This window comes from Centruroides sculpturatus, unplaced genomic scaffold (genome assembly GCF_000671375.1).
Source record: "Centruroides sculpturatus isolate CEXI.00-Female unplaced genomic scaffold, Cexi_2.0 scaffold1179, whole genome shotgun sequence".
Classification (NCBI taxonomy): Eukaryota; Metazoa; Arthropoda; class Arachnida; order Scorpiones; family Buthidae; genus Centruroides; species Centruroides sculpturatus.
In genome coordinates this window covers 17,221-40,560 of record NW_019385506.1, presented here as the reverse complement: position 1 = coordinate 40,560, position 23,340 = coordinate 17,221, and the positions used below count along the sequence as shown (strand labels likewise).

The 23,340-nt window shown below is 32.2% G+C and overlaps 1 protein-coding gene across 2 annotated transcripts in view; it reads right to left on the bottom strand.

Annotated features, from left to right (window-relative positions):
- Window positions 1–19,191, bottom strand: part of LOC111639637 (cysteine protease ATG4A-like) — a 23,311-nt gene extending 4,120 nt beyond the window's left edge. The window contains exons 1-6 of one of the 2 annotated variants that reach the window (XM_023385536.1): window positions 17,811–19,191; window positions 17,667–17,739; window positions 17,438–17,517; window positions 17,164–17,360; window positions 16,942–17,020; window positions 8,681–8,826 (exon numbers count right to left, since the gene is read on the bottom strand). In XM_023385536.1, the coding sequence (XP_023241304.1) occupies window positions 8,681–8,826; window positions 16,942–17,020; window positions 17,164–17,360; window positions 17,438–17,517; window positions 17,667–17,739; window positions 17,811–17,856 (621 nt within the window). In that variant the 5' untranslated portion in view covers window positions 17,857–19,191. The remainder of the gene's footprint in view (window positions 1–8,680; window positions 8,827–16,941; window positions 17,021–17,163; window positions 17,361–17,437; window positions 17,518–17,666; window positions 17,740–17,810) is intronic. The other variant, XM_023385537.1, reaches the window with a different exon arrangement.
- Between the last annotated feature and the right edge of the window lie 4,149 nt (window positions 19,192–23,340).

Here is a 23,340-nt window from a genome sequence, read left to right as displayed (position 1 = left end):
CAGCCTGCATCAGCATTGTGTGTAACAGCATTGGACCAAAGAGAAGACCAATAAGTTGTGAGTTCTTCTGTTGGTGTGCCACTGTGCTGTGTATCGGTGTTTGTTTTGGTACTGATTTGTCTGTAGAAAAGTTTATCATTGTTTGTGAATAATTTATTTTGTTGTTTTCGTAGTGTACATGTTTGTATCATTTGAGTCTACGTGCTTTGGCTGCAAGTTTTTGTTTTAGTGTATCGATGTATTCTGTAATGTGTGTGTTGTGATTTTCTTGAAAATGTTTTTGAATATAGTAGCCATTTTAATAGCCATTGAAATAGTAGCCATTTTAATTAAAATTGTATTTCATAAAATAAATCTTAAAAATCTAATTAAAAATAATATAAATATAACTAAAATTTATATGTGATTTTACAAATGAACTATAGAAACTTAATTATTTAATTATTTAATAATTAAATAATTTAATAAAATAATACACATTGCAACTGTAATATGTAAATATTACAGAAATAGCTAAATAAAAACTCATGCCAAAATTGTATAGTCTCTTAATAACTAGCACTGAGTTCAGCATTAACACAAGTTTTCTTATCTTGTAAGTACTTTCAATGAGTATAAGTTCATCGTCTTCAGGCAAAAAAGAACAATTTAAAGAAATAGAACATGCAGAGTGTTCCAAGTAGAAAACGGAAGACATTTTCTTGGCAGTTTTTAAATTTAACATTCAGTAATTCCATTGGTAATGTGCAACAAGCTTTTGCAGGCATCTGAAAGTTCTTAAATCCACACGACTGGCAGTGCATGCGTTGAAGAGCAATCATGCTAATTTTGCGACTCTTGGCGCGTTTGGTTGTTTAGACACCGGTATAAAGTAACCCATATTTCGGGCAAGTCGAGGGTGGGGACATTGCATGCATCTGTGGTCATTGTGAGGAATTCTTCCCAAATAAATGTAATCTTTCTGTTATTACAGCACTTGAGCAATGCTGTTTTTGACCATAGCGGGTTATAGCTCTGCTGTAGAACTTTTCTGGCAAGCTCTGTGGTTTGTCTTCCTTTGTTTATATCCTCCTGATGTTCTGCGATACGGCAAGCGATCATTCTTGTTGTTGCCCTTATATATCTCCGTGACCTCTCCATATTGTATGTTCAACTGGGCAAAGTACAAAGTATAATATCGGTCTCCACGCAGAAGGTTAAAAAGAGGTTGAACAAAAAGCTCCAGTGGCTACTCAATTCATCATGTGCGCAAAAAACGGCAGCAGTAACCACTCCATATTATAACTATACAGAATAAAATGTGCCTGTAATTGTGCATAACACACTGAAACAAGGTTCCAAGTATATCTCCCCTCCTACAAGCTCAATTTCAACCAGTTAGTCTCAGTCACCTTAGTAGTTTTAAAATTCTGCCAGACCCATGTACCAGCAAATGGAGTTAGAAGTCATCACAAAACTTGCTACAACAAAGCAAATCTCTGGTGCACCAAAAAGTCACAAAAACCACCAGTCAGTAATGCAATTCCTTGCCAAGAACGATCTGAGGCTCTTAGTATCGAACAAGGACAAAAGATTTGTTTTGTGTAAAGAGAATGACTTTATCACTAGAGCCAATGATTTTCTGTTACAATCACGCTCTGTGGAGATAAACAGTGACCCAACACCAGCAGTACTGCAAAGGGCAAAGAAAGTCATAGCACTACCAGGAATAGCCTTGACACTACCAGGACGCCTCAATCCTCCCTCCAACGTTGCCTGCCCTAGGCTGTTTTTTCAGCCAAAAACGCATAAAGAAAACTGGCCATTATGACCATTAGTAAACAAAAGGTCGCATCCCACTTACCACCTGGAAAAAGCCCTTGCAAAGTTTCTACAAGAGCTGCTTCCGGACTCACCGCATGTCACGCTTTCCTCTATAGATGCCAAGACCATCATTAATTCCAACATGATGAAAGTACATGGGAATATCTGCACCTTCTACAAACTGGACATGATGTCCCTATACCCATCTGTTCCTATATTTGAAGCCGTAATGCTAGCCAACACTATGCTCCTCAGAAAAGGTTTTATGGTTCAACAGGTGCTAGACATTCATGAAGCACTGATCTTCATCACCAAAAACAACTATTTACACTTCAACCAGAAAGTCTACTTACAGAAGCAAGGGTGTTTATGTAGGTGCTACTTTGAGTAGCTTGGAACAAAGAATCAAAGAACATAAATACTCTATTAGAAAAAACAACTATAGCACCATTTTAGCATCTTACACCAACCAACAGGAAGTTGAGGTTATATGGGGCCAAGCTTCCATTATTAGACCCACGTCTAACAAGCACTCCATCAAACATCTTGAAAAACTTGAAATTTATAAAGCCCAAGTGAAAACACCTTGTATCAATCATAGGGATGCTGATTCTTTATCTACAGCAGTGATTCTCAAACTTTTTCAATCCACCGCCCCCTTNCTTGAGTCTTCTTGATTATACTGTATCTTTCTTAGATAAGATTGAACTGCAGCCTACTGTAGACCTGTTCAAGCCATACTGCCCAGCAACATCAGACATCTTCTGCCCACCTTTGCTATTATACTCTCACCTTTCAAAAATAAAAACCGATGCAAAACTTAATGAGTGCCTGCCCAACAGTCTCACAAATACTATAAAAGAATTGTTTCTGTCAGAAAAATAAAAGGCTGGAATTACAAGGGAGAGTTTCAATTTTCAGAGGAATACTATCCAATCAGTATATACCGGGTTGAGCGTCAATGTCGATATCTCCTGCACTCTGAAAAGTTTTGAATTGTTGCCTGAAGACAAGGGAAGACCAATTGGTATTCATTATTTTACGTTGCTTCTTCTTGTGTTTGTTCTGTGAGATGTTCATTGTCCGAACATCTCGCAGAACAAACACAACATTTTTTGTTCATTATCCGAACATAAAAATCTTTCGCAAAAGTGTTCCTTATCTGATTTGTTCGTTAACCAATCACCCACTGTATTTGGATTTCATTATACTATGGTATAAAAAGAAACATATTTTTTCATACTGCTTTTGGATATTAAAAAAATTTGCTCTCCAATAATATTTACTCAGTTTAAAAAATTAATGAAATGCAAATGAAAACTACTCTATGAGAAACAATAAAGAAAACTTTTTCATGAGAATTTCAATAATTAGCAAAATGTAAAACTGAATGCTTTCTTCATATCAAAAGAAATATATTTTTTGCCAAAATTCTTATCATGAATAATAATAATCATAAAAATAATTTCAACTTTATGAATATTATTGTCATAAGGGACTGTCCATAAATTACATTTGCATTTTTCTTGAAATGTTTACTCTCCCATTGTCCCAGTTTGTCCAAGCTTCCACAATCCCCTCCCCTCTTTGGACATTCAACAAAACTCAATCCTCCTCAAAACCTTTATCACTTTATGAATAATAAAATTCATAAACTGTATAGAATTTAATGAAATAAACTGGACATCCATTGAAGTTTAATCCCTACTCACCCCCTTGTCCAACTTGTTGTAACCCCTTCCCACCTTCCAGTATGGATGTCATTTATGGACATTCCCTAAAAAGAAATTGAAGTCCAATAACACACTGGAAAAGCTTTACATACATTTTGAATTTTGTACTTGAAATTGAGCAAAATGCCTTCTACAAACATGTAAAGTGATATTTACCAATTTAATAAGATGATGCCCAAATTAATCACCACCAAAAAAATTTCTTTTTCTGAATCTAGAGAGAGAACAATCAAGGATTGATTTGCAGCTGGTTCCTTGTTCTTCCAGCTGAGAACCAGTTCTTTAAAATATCATATGTGAACTGCATACATTTACTCTTAGCTTCTGGAATAATAGTGTCTGCACCAATTCAAGTAAGTTAATCTGTGAGACGAGTAAAAGAGAATACAAAACTTGGCAGTTTTTTTTTGCATGGAAGACCTAAGTATTCAATATATATACTGTACTTTGTTTTAAAACATTTGCCTCAGTGGCTGAAGAAGACTCTAGAGAGAATTGTCTGACCAATTTCCCTATAGTATCTTTCTATTCAGTCAAGACAGGTATCACTATGAGATATTCTGCTGACTTCCTTAACCATTGTTAGAATCTTGCCATATCTTGCCATCTTGCACACAAGTCAATGTAGATGAACAAACCATGTAGATGAATATTTTGTATACTCTACATATACAAAAAGCAGACCCATTTCTATCATTTTTAAGTGATGTGCCAAATATGTTTGTTGACTGGATTAACATACCACAGGTCAGATTTTATCCAGGAGTCATAGTTTGGGAACTACTAATCTTGACTATTACCTTGAGTGGAAATGATTGACTTCAATGTTTATGACATTCCATCTCATTGAACCATATATTAACAGTTCAAATTTGAGTTTAATTGACAAGTGATAATTTCTACATAGTTTTGATAACAAGCATATAGTTTTAAGAAAAATCACTTAACTATAATGTTGGAAAATTTATATGCAAATTTAAACTGTAGAAATGGATTCATTATGCTAATATTAGTATGTAAAATAAATATCTCCTAATTCTGTTAAATGATTATTTTTTATTAAAAATTCACTTAACAAAATTAAGAGATAATTTGACCTTTGAATCATTTGAATGATAAAAAATTTTCAGTCAAAAGGTTATCCTGGAGTAACAAATTGCATATTAAAAGGAGTTGCACAGGATTTAATAAAAATTTAATAATAAGAATTTAATATTTCCATTTATAAAATATTGTTTAATTTTTTAAATTTACAATAAATAAAATATTTTAAAAATACATAATATATATTTTAGCAAAAAAGAAAAAAACAATCAAAGATAAAAAAATTAAAATGTTCATTACAATTATCTTGTTCTGCATTTTTATACTAATCAGAACTGATATACTGTATTTCAATTACCTTTGTTAAAATCTACTTTATCATTAATTGATGATATATCAATAAAAATTATCTGTATTTTTGATATTTCATTATTATTAATATTTCTGATATTGTGCATTTTAATTACAAGTCTATATTTTTAACATCTGTGTAATAACAATCTGATTCAATTTATTGAATTGCATACTATTAACTTTTGACTGAAAATTATTTTTATTAAAATAGAATAACATTAAAAATTAGTGTTTAAGAACACACAATCTTTATAAATTGGTAATTACATTTCTATTTTGATTGATTAAAATATATAAAGAGGTGTGAGATGTATTGAGCAACAATCAAAATATCTTCTTAAATATAAGAAAATATCAATTTGTTTTCATATCTAAGAATTTAATTTGGTAGCATTATTCCACTAAATTGAATTATGCCTGTATATGGCAAACATTACAGTATCAAAATATCTGTAAATTTCAGATACAGTACAGTTAGTTCCTAACTTATATAAGCTTGTAAATAGTTTCAAGGTTGGATATTGTTTGGTACAATTGTAAAGATACTTTCTGTATAATTTTATGATAATGTAACTGACTTGGATCATAAAATTATAATAATAAACATACATAAAAATGGTTAAACATTAACAATGTTTTTTTCTTTTCTCATGTACCACTTTGGCCAGTTCATTATCATCTCAAAATAAGATTTTTAATTTTTATAATATATAATTATTTTTCTTCTTTCCTCTGAAGACATTGTCTAATTTTTATAATTTTGGCATATCAGAGAATAGTACCAATATACAGGGTGTCCCAAAAGTTTCCATACATAAAAAGGTGAAATGTAACTTTATTCACCAAACATTAAAATGTCAGCATTAAGACTTGTGTCAGTGGATTGACAGAGTAAGGCAACAGAACGCAAGGATGATCTGTCAATGGGGTAACTTTTAGCAGGACTTCCTATGTGGAAACTGGATTCCATTTAGGTGTTAGACACATGAAGAAAACCCAGAACACTGCATGGTGGCCAGCCCATTGATCAGGCACGAACCAATGACCAACTACCAGTGTTCAATGGTTTTATTTATTCAGCCACTGGTGGGCTTGATTTGTGTCACTGTATGAAAACTTTTGGGACACCCTGTATTACTAATTATTCCCAAGCTATATAAAATTTAATTTATGGAAGAAATCCTGAAATGTACCTCTTGTGAGTGTTGGAACAGACTATATTGCAAAATAGAGAACAAATAAATTAATAATATTTTAAAATTCACATGACTACTACTAGATTAAGACAACTATGACAAATATATAGACATAAAAATTAATGCTTTTAAAAAGTTTATGATTATAAGACATATTCTTCTTCCATAATACGAGGGTAGGCTGAAAAGTAATGCACACATGCTTGTAGAGCACAAACGAAATGATTTTCAGAAGCGTGCCAGGTGGCAGTATGGAAGTAACATTTCCCCTCTATGTGCATGTGCAGTTTGAGGTTGTTGTGTTCATTCAGTATACTTTGAGAAGTGGAAATATGGAGACATGTTCTAGTGCTATGTCAACACGACTTAAACAGCGTGCTGTTATCGAATTTTTAACTGCTGAAAAAGTGACTCCTACTGAGATTCATCATCGTTTAAAGGCTGTTTATGATGACAATGCTGTTGATAGGTCTACTGTAAATTGATGGATAATAAAATTTCGTGGTTGCGAGCCTGGAAAAGCCATAATTGTTGACGAAACACGCAGCGGACATCCGATCACTGCCACAGACAATTACCATTGCCCCTCGTTGCAATGTTTAATTCTTCTCAGTACATACAGACTCTAAAACACCTCCGATGTTGAGTTTGTCATGTTAGAGGCAGCCTGGCACCAATAATCTTGCAACATGACAACGCTCGTCCACACACCTCACGTGCAACTGCAGAGGACCTGCGAAACCTGAAGTTTGAACCGATTCCATACCCTCCTTATTCCCCCGATCTTGTGCCTTGTGATTTTTATTTTTTTCCTCTACTCAAGAGAGACCTCAAGGGTGATCATTACACCTCAAATGATGAGGTGAAGGCAGCTGTCAAGTCCTGGATTCGAGAAAAGTCGGAAGAATTTTTCAGTGATGGAATGAAAAAACTTGTTACACGTTGGGAGAAATGTGTTAGCCTTAACGGTGACTATGTTGAAAAATAAATATATGATTTTGAAGCTTAAGAATTGTCCTTTAATGTACTTTTTGCCCGATCTTGCTATTTGTTTTTGTTAGTGTTCTACAAGCATGTGTGCATTACTTTTCAGCCTACCCATGTAATAAATGCATAATACAGTAAAACCTTTCTATAAGTATATACTTGGAGAACCCAAAAGGTAGACCTATAGGTGTACTCAGTAGGAAGGTCAGCTGTTAGTCTACAACAGTTTTTCAAAATTAAAAGTAAGGTAACTTATATTACAAGTTATTTACTGTGCATAAAGTACTTACAAATTAATGTGAAACCAAGATGCATGTAAACCAAATCTTTATTTACAATAAGACTATAAGTTTTTTTCCAATGGGTGTCAAAATTTGTACCATAAGTCATAAATGAGTAAAAAACCAAAGATTCAAATAATGTCTTGGTCCAATGGTTGAATAAATGCAGTTGTATTTGCTGACAGGAATACAATACTGATTTGACATTAGGCAAGTGAAGATGAGTATGATAAGGTTGTGTTATCTAGGCCAGTGTTCCACAACCTTTTTCTACTTGCGACACACCGATGACGCTACATGTCTCAATGCACAGCAAAATGTTATTTCCCTCAAAAACATATGATACTATTAATAAAATTACGTAATGCCTATTAACCTATATAACTTATTATTATGTTGGGTTTTGTGAGTTATACTCAGTTCACACTGGTGGCTGTGTACTATGCCGGACCAAAATCAAGGCATAGCAACCAAAACAAAACTAAAATTAAATAAATGTGTCAGTGTCAGTATTTGGGAATTTCCTAACAATATGGCATGTATTCAATATAGTGGCCTTCTGTAGTGTGATGTATGTATTTCTATTCAATTGTAATGTTCCCAGGCTTTTGTGTAGTGTGATGTATGTACTTCTATTCAATTGTAATGTTCCCAGGCTTTTGTGTAGTGTGTGTGGTATCACATCTGAACAGGAGAGAACAACGGGTACAATAAGCACCCTTTCCATCCTCGACAGATGCCTTATTTCCTGGGCGAGTTCTGTATACTTGCTAATTTTTTCAATGCATGTGTTTTGTACACTGTGAGTGTTTGGAATGGCTATGTCTATAATGTATGTGATTTTATTGTGTTTGTCAATGAGTGTGATGTCTGGTCTGTTGTGGTAAATTGTTTTATCTGNTTTAGGAGATGTTAATTTCTTTTTTAATGCGAAACTGTTGAGCTTTTTATATTCTTATATTCCTATTCTTTTTTGTATTTATTTCCGTAAACGCACAACATTACAAAATGCATGCGCACTTATTATTTTTCGTAATTTTAATTTTTGTTCTATTTCTTTAATGTTCTTTTTATTTTAATGTTTAACTGATGAAGATCATTAAAGACAATCGAAAACATTTTACAATATTAAATTATTTGCTGGAGTATTTAAAAGCTGGTAATTTTGTATATTTATTTATTTATAATATACAAAATTCAAAATATGTAAAATATTTTACTTTTTTCTTATAAAGTTTAATATAAATAAAATAAAATAATTAAAATAAATAAAATAATTTACCAATGCCACCGATGGATCCATTTGATTCAAATTCATTCTTCGACTATTGCCATATGGACAATGATAACTACTGTCATTAGGTATTTCTAAGGAAGTATCTATTGCTTGCTGTGTAGTATGAGGATCTAAATATACTACTTCATTACCTGTTTGAAAATATAAACATGCTTTTAAGTTAAACTGTAGGAGACATTATCATTATCAAATGATTTTAAATATTTATTGTTAAATTCCTTACACCTTTACTAATAACAATATTGTAAGATTATGATAATTTGAAATAATAATTTATTGTTATAATTGTATTTATCATAAGTTTTTAAAATTATTAATCTAACAAATTATTGATGAAAATAAATTGTTCACCAAAAAGTAGTTGGATATTGTTTAAACAATAGAATGCACTGTTCTAATTGTCAACCCATTTGTGGACAGTAAGTAGAACATCCCAGGTAGATGCATATAAGTAGGCTGTGAAATGCTGCAAGAGCTGTCTGAATTTGAACAAAGCATTATTGTTAAATGTCAAAAAAGTGGCCTATCAAGTATGGTGCTATTAGAGTAATCTTGTTTCAATAGGTAGTGGTGAAAGCCCATTATCATTCATGGTAACCTTAATATATGTTTATTATTACCTAAACAGTGAAATTCTCCCACATTGACTATTGTAGAGACAAGGATTGATACTTTCAGTATATTGTTATATTGCAGTCACCATCCTGGCTTGGTCTGAAAAGAACAATATTTAACTGCCAACTCAAAGTGCCAATCTCAATTCTTTTGAACATCTGAGGATGAGTTAAGCCAAAATTATTTATTTAAATCATTCCATAAACTGCTGAACATACTATAGGAAGAATAGAGAAATGTACCATTGTCAGTTTAGCATGAACTGGTGAAAGATATACCTTTCACCAGTTCATGCTAAACAGTTGTGTTAGCAAGAGATGATCCAGCAATGTATTGAGGCAATAGGAAGCATCATTCTAGTGTATAGTATTATATTTCTTATATTTAATTACAACAAATGTCATTCCTAAGAATTAAGTTTTCTTGTAATTAAATATAATATAATTTTGTGCAATGTTCATTTGTTTGATTTGTTTTTTTTTTTTGGTACTTTTGGTATGTTACATTACTTATATATACATATGTTACAGTTAATTTTTATCTGATAATTTCACAATTTATTTATAATAATTTAATACAGCATTAATTCAATTGAAATCAGATACATTAGCTAATAATATAATTACCATTCAAAAATTATCATTGCTTAAAATTGACTTAAATTGATGTTAACTTAATGTTATCTTAAAATCAATTTACTTTTTCTGAAAATGATTTTATATTTTCTGAAAGTGAATTTTCTTTTTCTGAAATAAAATTTACTTCTTCGTAAACTGAAGAGGTGTAGAACTGTTTCAAGTGAATAAAGCATAGATATCTACTAGATGTGATGTTTTGATCTTCATAATGAATGAAGATCAGAGACCATAACTTGCCAACATTGGCCATTTGAGCCACTATAAACATTCTACAATCCTGTCAAAAATCCTACATCTTCAAAAGTTAAAGGAATAAAGTTGTTTGTCATTGGTTAAAAAAATACAAGAGTGTTGCCCAATATGATAAATGAAACAACAAGATAAATGAGAAAGTGTCTACTTCTTCTTCCTAGAGGAAAAAACTTTACATTATTGTGATTTACCAATGATCAGCAACTAAATACGAGGCATGTCCGGAAAGTAAGTACTGGTTTGGAAAAACTCGCATAAAAAATATTTTTTCAAAACAAAATTTATTTTTACATGAAAGAGCATGTCTGAAACTATTTTTCTACATAGTTACCACCATTGTTCAGACATTTGTCGTATCGGGACACCAACTTGTCTATATCCTCTTCAAAGAAAGATGCCGCCAGTAAAGACAGCCACTGCTGAACATCGGTTGTTGCAACAATCTCATGCAAAACAGTATTTGAAATTTGTGGAAACTCATCACAAAGCAATCTTATTATGAACCGTCTGTTTTCAGGAATTTTTTCATTCACTTTTGCAACCAAACCATCATTGACAACAGAAGGCAAGCCACTCCATGCTTCGTCATGAACATCAGTGTGTTCAGCATTGAATTGTCGAACCCACTTTCTAACCATTCCATCACTCATTACATTTTCACCATAAATCTCTACAAGTTGACAATGAATTTCAACTAGCTTAACATTCTTTGCATTCAAAACATCGTATTACAGAATGCATTTCACAGTCAGTGGGATCAGCAATAGTCTTAAACATTTTGAACGCTCACTAACACGTGGAAAAACAACACAATCTGGCTGTAATGGCATCACTGGATTGACAATCAACCAGAGAGATGTGTGCACAGGTGCTGAACTGCGATACTACCACTGTAATGGCAGTAGAACAAAACAGTACTTACTTTCCGGACACGCCTCGTAACATTCCATAGCATTTTCTATGATGCTTTCAGGACCTGTCAAGAGAGAATACACAATGGAAGACTTTGCTTGGAAACCTGAGCTCAGTAGGCAATTGATGCTAGTGGATTATACCTACATCAATTATCACCTTTACTTTTTACAAGTAGTTGATCAAAATATGCCCAACAACAAGAAGTTAGAAAACTTGTTGTTGTTCTAACGTCATCAAATGCAATTAGTGCATTTGATGTTTCTACTACAGTCAAATTTGTATTGACTTGCTGCCAGATTAAAAATTTCAAGTGTTTTCAAGTGAGCTGAACTAGAACTTTCCACAACTTCCGAATGTAACTGTAGTGAGCCTAAGTGATGACGTAGTGAAGTTGATCTGAGAGATAACCTATGAGAAACTGTAAAACTAAAGCAGAATGTCTTTCCTGATGACTGTAACAGATAGTAACAGCTTCAGTATGCCTTGCTAATAGAGAATAGAACCACCAGAAGACTGCCATAGACACCAACAAATTGACCGGCTGAATATAATGCACACATATTTGATCAAATTCCTATCTGCTTCAATTGAAGACAAGCAGGACATATGTCCAACCCTACTGCCAAAACAAATACTACATTGTTAACTAGTTCCAGCATCACAACATTCTATCTATGATTCTCCACATTACCACAAAGTCTACTACTAGACTACTGCCAATACCTAAGGAGTCTTATGAAGAGTATTGAGCCTCTGTGTGGCAAATATACATTCTTACTCTGTGTAGCAACTTGTATAGCAACTATAGTCTAATGACCTGTTCATCTATTAGATCACCATGCCGAAATATTATCCATTAAAACAAGAAATAACTACTGTCTATCAGTGTTAAACAGTTTTTATTATCTAATCTACATAAGCACTTTCTACATTTTTATCAATGTCATCTTCAGGCGAAGAACATAATTTTGATCACTTACAAATTAAGAAATAACCAGAGTTGCTATCACCATAGAGAGCATCCTCAGGAGGTACAGTGGCTTTACACTGCCAAAACCCTTCCACAGCCACCACCACATCTTTACATTATGGATTCATTTCTGTTGCTATTTATGCATGACACTCAAGCCCTTGTGGACACCAAATCAAAAATTTCAATAATGCATAACATCCTACAGGTTAAACTATGCAAGGCACTAATTCCAATATTGCCAATCATTTCTAATGTGGATAGAACACCATTGAAGATTCTTGGACAGTGTACTGTCCAAGTCAGGCCAATTCATTAACCATCTCCATCAAATTTTTGATGTGGGAACATTATAACCATAATATGTTCCTCTCTATGATTTCCTAGAGAGAACTGACCCTAATAGACCATAAGGACCAACTTGTCCATTTTAAACTGAATCATCATCTCTGTCAATTATGTCTGCATTAACTGTGTGACACTCAACTTCTGATTTTTACAGCCACTGCCCTACCCATTGCCTGTGACTCTCAACAATTGAGAAACTGATGAATACTGCCACCTAATGTAGAAAAGAGGAAAAAGAGAGGATCATTCTTGCTTCACTGTTTGACAGTTAAAGTTTGGGTCACCAACAATCATTCCAAACTACAAATGCTATTCTCCAGCACTTATTTGGGAGACATTTACCATTATTGCATTAGTAAATGAAAATCTGAAAACAAATTTATTGAAAGAGATAAACCAATAATCAACAGTTGCTTCAACCAATGATCAGCACCAATCTAACATCTGAACAGTCATCATTATTTGTTGGTTCTTTTCTCAGAGTATGAAACTTCAATGCCTCAAGAAGGCAGGCTACAGTCAGAATGAGGTTTCAGATTTGACAGGAAAACACTCATTGAGCAAACAGTAAAAATTTTATTAGATGATTAGAGAATCAAAAATAAAAAGTCAGCAAAATGTTGAAGTGTGTTATTCCAAAAGTCCTTGGTAACCCCCACTGATTTCAGTAAAAAAAATGCAATGGACATTGGCAATTCTGTGTCAACTATCAGAACTAAATTCTGTTATGAAGAAACACATACATCTGTTCCTGAGGATAGATGACCATTGTCATTCAAACCCTGACAATATAGATACACACTGTTCCACAATGATGAAGTATCTTGCTGGACAGTTCCTTATCATTATGGAAAAGTTTCTTTCATTCTTTATCATTTATTAAGAAACTTCGGCTGTATCTATATGGATGTCTGTTCCAAATTGTTATAGATTATCATGCTATACTGGCTGGCTAATTTATGAGATCCTTTAGATCAACTTGTCCAGTAAATGCTTAGGAACTATTTCTTTAAAAATACAGTATCAACCTTATTCACAAGTCTGTGAATAAGTGACAAACATATTAATGCAAAATCTTCTCTCTCCTAGCTTAATAATGCTCAGACAATCAAAAGATAAACAGCATAATCAGCAAGTGAACATGAAAATCCTAATGTAATTACTAGGCCACACCAATGCTATATCTCAACATTTTCACATCTTTTACAGAATATTATACTGACACAGCTATCATCCCACTGGATTTTCTTGGCATTTTGTCATCCTATGATCTCTACAAAGTGCCATTCCCAAAGCTTACTGTGATGATCCAACCTAGCCACCTAGAATATGCTTGTACTTAGGGACGTCCTGATACTGCCAATACAGGTACCATATCATTACTTTCCTTCAACATAATACTTTTTGTACTCAATACTTTAGTTCAATACCAATACTTTTCCTCAAATATTGGATCTGGTATCATTACATTTTTCAGACAGGTAAGATCCAACCGAAATTGGATTTTGCAGCCAAATCCAAAACCAAAATCAGATTTTTGTTTTAAAATCAGTTTTAGCTGAAACCAAAACCAATTTTACACTATTTTTGGTTAAGTTAAACTTATATAGTAAAATTAATGACCAAAATCAATAAATTTATTACATCAAATTTTATTTTCAGAATATACATACACTATGCTTAGAGTTCAGATTACTGTTTATAAATAACTTGTCGATTATTTGAAAAACTCAAAAATATATTAAAATCTCAAATCAACTGGTACAGTAATGGTAACATTTAGTTTATATTAGAAATCAGTTTTAATAATTTGTTAATAGTAACTAACTAGAATAAAGCATGTTACTTATGTTAAAATTAAAAGTTTCAATTACACAAAGCATTTTAAAATCAAGCCACAGACTGAACAGTGACAGTTGGCAAGATTTCCAGTTTCAATACTTGATGCCAATACCAGCCAGTATCAATACTTTTGTGGTATTGGTACATCCCTACTTGTACTTATGAATGCTTAGCCCAAAATCATTATTGAATGACAATGAGTGACACATTAAACATTAAGTCCGAAAATGACAAGAATGCTAATCTCATAAGCATGTCCCTCAGGCAAGACAGTGCTGATTCTATCACCACAAGAATCTTTCAACACTATTGGAATGTATCATCTGAGGCAATTTCCTACTTCATATTCTGATAACAAGTAAACCATCATCATTATATTATAGATTACCTCAGCCATTACACTAATAGTTCTTATAGCTAAACAATTCTAGTTATATAGATAGTCATATGAATGTTTCACAATATTCATATGCTGTAGCAGCCAACATAGCAAATTTCTTATTTCATGACATCATACTAAAGATGGAGATTCAAAGAAGTTAATCAATTACAGAGATTGATTGACCTTTTCTTGTCAAAATGGTCTAAGAGCTACTTTCCATCTTTGGCATTGTACATTAATGAATGGTAATGGCTCATCATCTTAAGACAAACACCCTCACTGAACTAAAATCAATATATTAGCAATGCACATAGACATTGAGCATTGGTGGTGAAATGAAATTCTGATCTTCATGATATTTACTTACAACTCCTGAAAGGATAATATGGGCTATTTTCTGTTTTTCCTGCTTCATAATCATCATGCTCTAGCTTCTATGGCTACCTTGCTATCTGCACTGGTTACCAAACTAAGGCCAGCAAGATCAGTTAATCCGGTCCATGCCACAAATGAACTAAAATATAATTATTTATATGGAAATATCATAAATTGTAGATAAACTTACTATATAAAAAAATTAAAATAAGTGTAAGTAAAAATGCCAAAAATGGTCTAATCAGAGTTTATCACAAGTGATATTAGAACATTCACCATCATAGATGTTGTATCAACAATATGACTTAGTATGAGTTTTCCTCCCCATATACAGACTAAGAAATCTCAAAAAGCTCATATACCAATTCTTCAGCTACTATAAAGTGTACTGATTTCTGCTACAAAATTGAAGCTATTGCTCCTACCAAAAGATGCCATACTTCTTGAGAGATAAACAGCTACATTTGGATTCCATACACTATCACCATATGTTCCTGATGGTGCTGTTAAGTGGAAAATGCCACTGGGCAGATTTTGTGAGAAAATGCCTCAAGCAATGAAGTGAAGTCATGCCAAGTTTGAACAATTTTTAATTTCTCAGCTGTTATATATAAAGTATGGTGATTGGTCAAAAAATGACTCCAAAGATTTTTACATTTCTGGACTCGGAACCATGAAATGTTGAAAAATTCAAAAAAATTCAGGAGTTTTTTCTGTATATATGGATGTTAGTGTATGTGTATGGGGAGGGCATGATTTTGTTTACCCACTCTGAAGCTTAATAACTCCTGTGTCTTTTGTCAAAATTTTCTGAAATTTTGCACAGCGTTTGAATATTGGGGGCATTGATGTTATTAAATTTTGGTGCTTAAAAGTCAAGGGTTGGGAGATAGAAGGGGGGTCACATGTCATATCTCCAGTGCAATCAGACTTAATGAAGATTTTACTTGTTATTAGCATTAACAATTTTTTAAAAACTCATATCTAGCTTCAAAATTAAGTTTTCTGTCATTTTATAATAATTAATAAATATAAAAAGTTTTTTAATAAAATATCATAACAGATGACATCACCACAATTTTAAAGTTTTTGGCCAGGAAAGTTATGCAACTCATTGTTGGATTTTTTGTTTTCATTTGATAATTCAGTAATCATTGGCATTTTTTTTCAAGTTTTATAACATTTTAAAAGAAATTTTCTGAGTATTATATTCATTTTGTTACATTGTTATAATGTTTACCTTTTGTTTCTTTGGTTAATTTAATAAATTTTGTTTTTTCTTCTTGTTACAATTTGCATTGTGATAATATAATTATCTACATTATTTTCTGTTAACAAGCAAAACAAAAAACTGCATTTGGTTTTTTTATTGTAAGATTTATTTTCAATGTAGAGTGTAGTATCTTGGTGATAAAGTGTAAGCAATTATGATGAAAATGGAAAGACAAGTGACTTCAAGTTGCATAATGAAAGCTATAATTTTTAATTATACTTATATAAACATATTACATTTCATCACAGTTTGTATTTCTTATACTATATAATCTGAATTTTGTTGGAATATAACAGTGCATAATATAGCTACTAGAATTAATAATTAGAATTCATTGAATTGTTTTCAAGATAAAAATATTTATTCTTTTTCTTCTATAAATATTGTCATGTCTCAAAATATAAATCGTTGGTTATAGATATTTTAGAAGTTTAAATATTTTCCTGTATAAATTTTGTAAAACAACTAACTGTACATTCTAATTTTTTCTCTTCATTTCCCACATTTTATTAGTTAGTGGTATTACTCACATACAACAAAAGAAGCAATTAACACAATTTTAATCTAATTAATAAATCATATATAAAATTACATAAATTTACTATAAATCTATAATTTTTGTTTCCTTATTCTTACCTACAACTCCAATAAAATATAAAGCATGATTTGGCTTTCCACCAATAATTCCTAAAGACTGTTTTAGGCAAAATGTTATCTAAAGGAAAAAAATACTTAAAATTAAATACAAAGTTTTTATAAATAAATTTATACATTATTAGCAGTTTATTTACTAATATGTAAGATTTCTACAATATAATTAATTAAATAGTAAAAGTATAGAACAAAATTTTTATTTACTTTAAGAGCTTTCAAGTAGACAGGATTAATTTCAGATAATCCTAATCTCAAAGGTATAAATAGAAGTAATGGCTTCCAATTTGGATCAGAACTTCTATTGACATCTAAAGAACAACTATTTGAAATTTGCATTGAAGTACTCTCATTTGCTTCATACTTTTTACACTCACTTTCTTGATTTACCTTACATAATGTTTCTACATTTAAAATAAAGTCGATTTTAAAATGTACAGTATATCATAAAATGTTGTTAAAATTATTATATCAAACTTACTTAAGTCATCAGTAATTACAGCATTATCTAGAGCCACATGTACAACTAAATGACTCCATTCATCATATGTAGCAAGTTTCCTGCAAGTTTAAATCTATTAAAAATTAAAAAACTCTCTAAAAATCTCAAGATGAATAATATTAACTAATTGCTAACATATAAAATGTTTAGAACAGATAATTTTTATGATATATATTTGAAAATAACGTCATTAATATTGTTAATCTACCTTAAAACTTGAGCTATTGTATTAGGACCAAACCACTGACCAATTCCCTTTCCTTCAGACACACCCATTTGTGCTGTAATTATTTTATTGTAATTTTATGTTTTAAATGATTCTATAAATTAATTCATTGAAAGTAATATTTACCTATTTGATGAATTGAATAAGGACAATCTTTTTTATCTTGGAACATTTTTAAAATATCAAGATAAATAGGATCTGGTTGTCTGGGATTCCATATCCAATCTAAATAACAATTTAAAATAAAAAATTTATTTTAAATATTGTTTAATTAGAAAATAAATTAATATATATTTCATACATATTATACTACACTCACTGCCAAAAGTTAAGCATGGAGCTAAAAATGTCCAGAAAGCAATCTGCATTTGAGAGGCTGCAATTCACTGCAGAGGTAGGTGGAAGTATGCAAATATGTTACATTACTATCAATCATGGTTATGTGTCGCGAAATATGCAAAACAGGCAGTCGTATAAGAAGCCAGCCTTCTGAAGTGTGAGAGGAGTTGCATGTAAGTGCCAGGAAAAAGTGTGGAGAACTGTTGTACAATTAGTGTGCATGACTGACGTGTTTCTATGACTTCCAGAAGACGAATGACAGACAATGAGTGCTGACGGTGTGTGGGACACCTTGAAGCAGGACAATCAATCACAGATGTTGCTCTTTTCTTTGGCGTTCATCATTTGTCATTTCATGGTTATGGAAACAATTCCAAACAAGCCAAACAATCGTCTGAAGACCTGTGGCCAGTCACCCAAGAGTTACGACCCCTGCAGAAGATCGCTATATTGCTGTTGTAGCCAAGCAGAATCAAAGAGCAATCTCTACATGTGTGACATCGATAGTTGCAGCAGCCATTGGTAAAATGATATCTACTACTACTGTGCGCCGAAGACTACACACGAATGGACTGTACGCCTGGGTACCACGAGTTTGTGTTCCACTATCCGTCCAATCCAGAGGCACACGATTAAAGTGGTGTCAACAACATGTGAATTGCACTATGTATGATTGGGGCAATGTTATGTTCACGGATGAGTCGCGATTTTCCCTAGAGCCAGATGACAAATGTGTAAGAGCATGGAAAGAAAAAGGCACACACAATTGACCCCAGAACATCATCGAGCATCATGCATTCCGAGGTGGAAGCATTATGGTGTGGGCAGGCATTTCGTTGGGATATCGCACCGACCTGCACATCTATCGAGGGGGTTCTGTGACGGCTGTCTGGTATTGGGATGAAGTCCTCAAACCCATTGTGAAATTGTATGCTGCAGCAGTTGATCCTGCTTTCATTTTAATGGATGATAACGCACGACACCATAGAGCTGCCCTCGTCGATAACTACCTTGAGAGTGAGGGAATCGCACGTAAGGATTGGCTGGCGTATTCGCCAGACCTCAATCCCATTGAGAATCTTCCAATATGATTTCATCTTATACTTTATGAAAATTCAATATTGTTCTCATTTTTCTATTTAATTCTTTGTGTTGTTTCATGCATAAACATATTTGCTACTGTCCTGCCACATTTCGTGTCAATCACAGCTGTATTTGTCAATTTTTTTGCCGTTTATTGTTCCGTACTTAGCTTTTGGCAGTGAGTATATTATACTATAATATTATACTATATTATAATGCATATAAATTAATGTTAAAAAGTTAAACATATAAAATTTATCATAAATTTCTTGGATAAATTATCCATATATAACTTTTTAATCTTTGATATTAATTCAATTAAACAAGTGAAATGAAAATTATTTATTTATGACTTAATTTAAATATTTATTGAAATTCTAAGAAATATTAATCATATTGAATTTTGTTGGAATATAACAGTGCATAATATANGCATCATAATCAAAAAGAAAAGTTTAAAATTTTAAAATTATTCATTTGAATAGAATAACACTTAATAATAATTTAAAGAACATTTAATATTTTTATTTACAAGTTTTTAATAATTATTTAAGATACTTTTATAACCAGAGATGATAAATTAAAATAATTATTAACTATAAAATATGATATCAATAATTTGACTTTGTATAAAGAAATGAAAATAAATGAATTTTGACTAAAATATTTATACATTAATTTGATTATTTATTATTTGTAAGTTCTTCTCTTTATACAGTTCCAGCAATATTAACATTATTAAATACTCCATCTCAAAAATTATTTTAACTTAACCAATTGTTTAAAGCATATAAATTTAAAAATCAGAAAATTAACTTAACACATTTTCTTCCAAGTTATTATGTTTTTATTATTTTTTATTTTTTATACAGGGTTCCTACTCAAATTTTTGTTTTGAATTCTCTGACTTTCCCTGATTTTCCTGACCAACTTTGTCCAAATTCCCTGGCCCTTACATTACTTAAGGTGTAGAATATCAACATAATAAAACAGCATTTTATTTACTGTAAACATTGAGTACATCTATCACAGTTGATATGTTTCAAAGACTGTCACATTAAACAAATACAGTATATATATCCTGTAGAAAAATGTTTGATAGAATCCACAACTTCAATGAAATGAAAAAAATAAGCAATTTACAAATAAAACATGAGCTTTTTATTTTATCATCATTTATCATTATTATTTGTATGTAAATCTAGTAAATACAAGGTAGCATAAAATCAACAAACAGTATTCTTTGATATACAAATAGTACTGTACTGTGCTTAAAATGAACTCTTAACTTAGAAACACGTAATTTTAAAACCAATCTTTCAACAAAAAGAGTAACTTTTTTTAAACAGCAGCATAATTTTAATAAAAAGTTAAATTTAAGAATTTTCAAATAAAACATTTTTCCCTTGTAAAAAAATCAATCATGTAAAAAAAAATTATTTTCTTTTGTCAACCACATTATTTCAAAATTGCATAAAAATAAATTGTATATAAAGAGGAATAGGTGTAAGTTTATACTATAGCTTCTCTAACAAATGCATCTAATTTATTGTAAAATCTTTTTATTTTTTACAAAATGGGCAATCAAAATATAGAGAAACTTCTTAGTATTCTCTCTTTTCAAAATACAGATAATTAGAAAATAAAAAATTAATTACAATTCACAAAACACAAGAACTATTATATTAATATAGTTTTAGCTTTTTCTCCTCAAGTGTATTTATTTTCATTTCAATCTCTTTTTCTTCCTTTTCATGATCTTTTCTTAACATTTTCTTGTGTTGTTTTAAATCCTTAAGTTGTTATGTAAGTTTTCTTTTTTCTTCAGCCCTAAATGCTTGCTGCTTCTGAATTTCTTTTTTTCTGTTGCAGAGATGCAATATATCGCTGTCTAGATCCTCTAACTGTTAACAAAATTTTCTGGTCTATATTTATTTGATCAATACCATCTGCAAAATGGATCCCATCATAAACTATGCATTGAGCAACTAAATTTTTTTCCTTAAGATTTTCACTCAATTTGTTAACTGAGAAACCACTCTTAACACTTGCATTCCCATGTAAGAAAGAAAGAAAAATTTTGATAATAGACAATAGACCTTGCAGTTTCCTATCATCCTTCATATTTCACAATAAAATGTGTCCAGACCATCATCATCACTCCTTTTAGATATGAAGTCCTTAAACTTTGTCGAATAGGATTTTATGGACACTTTATTGCAGAGTATATCATACTGTTCTTTTGCTTTAACAGCACATTTCTCATCAATCCTGTTTGTATCATGTAGAACTTCTAATAAAAAAATATTGAAATACAATTTTCCAACATTTGATGCATTTCAATAATTTCTGGATCTAAACTGCTCAAAGCCTTCAGACATTTGTACTTGACAGGTCCCTTCTCAATAATTTTTTGTGTCAGCACATATTGACAATCACTTAGAAAACAAAGAATATCTTTGTTACTTACTTTCAATTCTTTTAAAACCTTTTTCTCCAAAACCAATATCCAAATTCTTCAGATATACCAAGTTTTCATTAGCATTTAAAGCTATTTTTAGAAACTGCTTGTTGGTGACCCTGTCATTTTTCACAAACTTTCTCATCAGGTTCATTAATAATTCGCAGGTCTACAAATAAAAACTTTTTGTTTCCAAAGGAAACAAAACAAGATGTTTCTTAATGATTTTAACTTGCTGAATTCAAAAATGGTTATAAAAAACCAGAATTAGCTCAAGTTTACAAGTTACATCAATGTCTAATAAATTGCATAATATACATCTGAATACATACACATAATGTAATTTTCAATTAATTAAATCGGCACTGCACTACACCGGGATAGAATAATCAAAAAACAACGTACAATGAACCTGTTTCCGGTGTGCTTCTCTGTAAACGAAGTATTACTAGCGCTTTCGAACTTTAAGTTCTTCCTCAGGTAACATGTCCAAGCGAACGCCATTCAAATTTGATTGAAAAAAGAACATCATTACGAATTTTCTCGTACGTATCGCTGGCGTCATTGACGCATGCGCCCCTTCGCTGGTTCTAAATTAACGTAACTTTTTGTCTACGAGCACCTGCCATGCAGTTGACAGGATGATCTCGTCTTTGTTGTTAATGCAATTGTCGTCTTTAAGCGTAGCCATACATATGTACAGGGCCTCTAGCCATCTAAGGTGGTGTGTGTACTTTGTAGTGCGGATTACCTTGGCCTGGCTGAATAACGGTTCTATTTCCGTATCCGAGGCATAGACGGCAAGAGCGGTGTTTTGCCTTGCATGTAGAATATCCGCCATGTGTTCTTTAATTCTCACCTCTAAGGAGCGCTTAGTGGATCCTACGTATATCAGGCTTCTGTTCCATCTATGATCAATCATTGGGATGGTATATACCCCTGGGCGTCGTTCTTTGTTTGGGGTATCTTTCCCGTTCCGTAAAATGTCAAAAATTGTGGCGCATCTTCTATACGCGATGCGAATATTCTTTTTCTTCGCTATTGTGTTGTAAATTGATTTCAGGTACGGATTGTATGTAACCGGGATGATGTTAGATGGAACTTCCTTGGGTGCTTGGTTAAGGGCTACTTCTCGGCAGCGCCATTTGCGGATCAATTTACGTACGATCTTGGGATAACCATGTTCGTTGGCTATTTGTTCAATATGTCTTAGTTCGGCATGTAGGGATATCCGATCCGATGAATGCGAGTATGCTCTCCTAATTAAGGCGTTGAAGGCTGCCATTTTATAGTTCGGTGGATCGCACGATCCTATTGGAATGTATAGATGCTCAGCCCCTGGTTTCCGGTACACTTCTGTACGGGTAGTTGTTTGTTCGAACTTGATGTTGATGTCGAGAAAATGGGCTTCAGAAGCGTGAGCTTGATCGATCTCTAAGGTCAGGCCGTATGGATTATCATTGAACGAATCAACGAACCTTGAAACATCCGGCTCAATCCTCCATAAGATGAGAATATCATCCACGTATCGTTTATATAGTAAGATGTTAGGTGAGTATTGAGGGATGACTATATCTTCTAATTGTCTGACCACTATTTCGCATAGGTCCCCTGCGATGGGGCTACCCATGGGGACGCCTCTTCCTTGGCCGTACGTGATCCCGTTGAATTGGAAAAAAGAGTTATAACAGATAAGATGTGCCAATTCTAGTATCTGTTGGTGTAAGCTATTATCATTAACCATGTTAAACAGGAGGTCTCTTACGGCGCAAA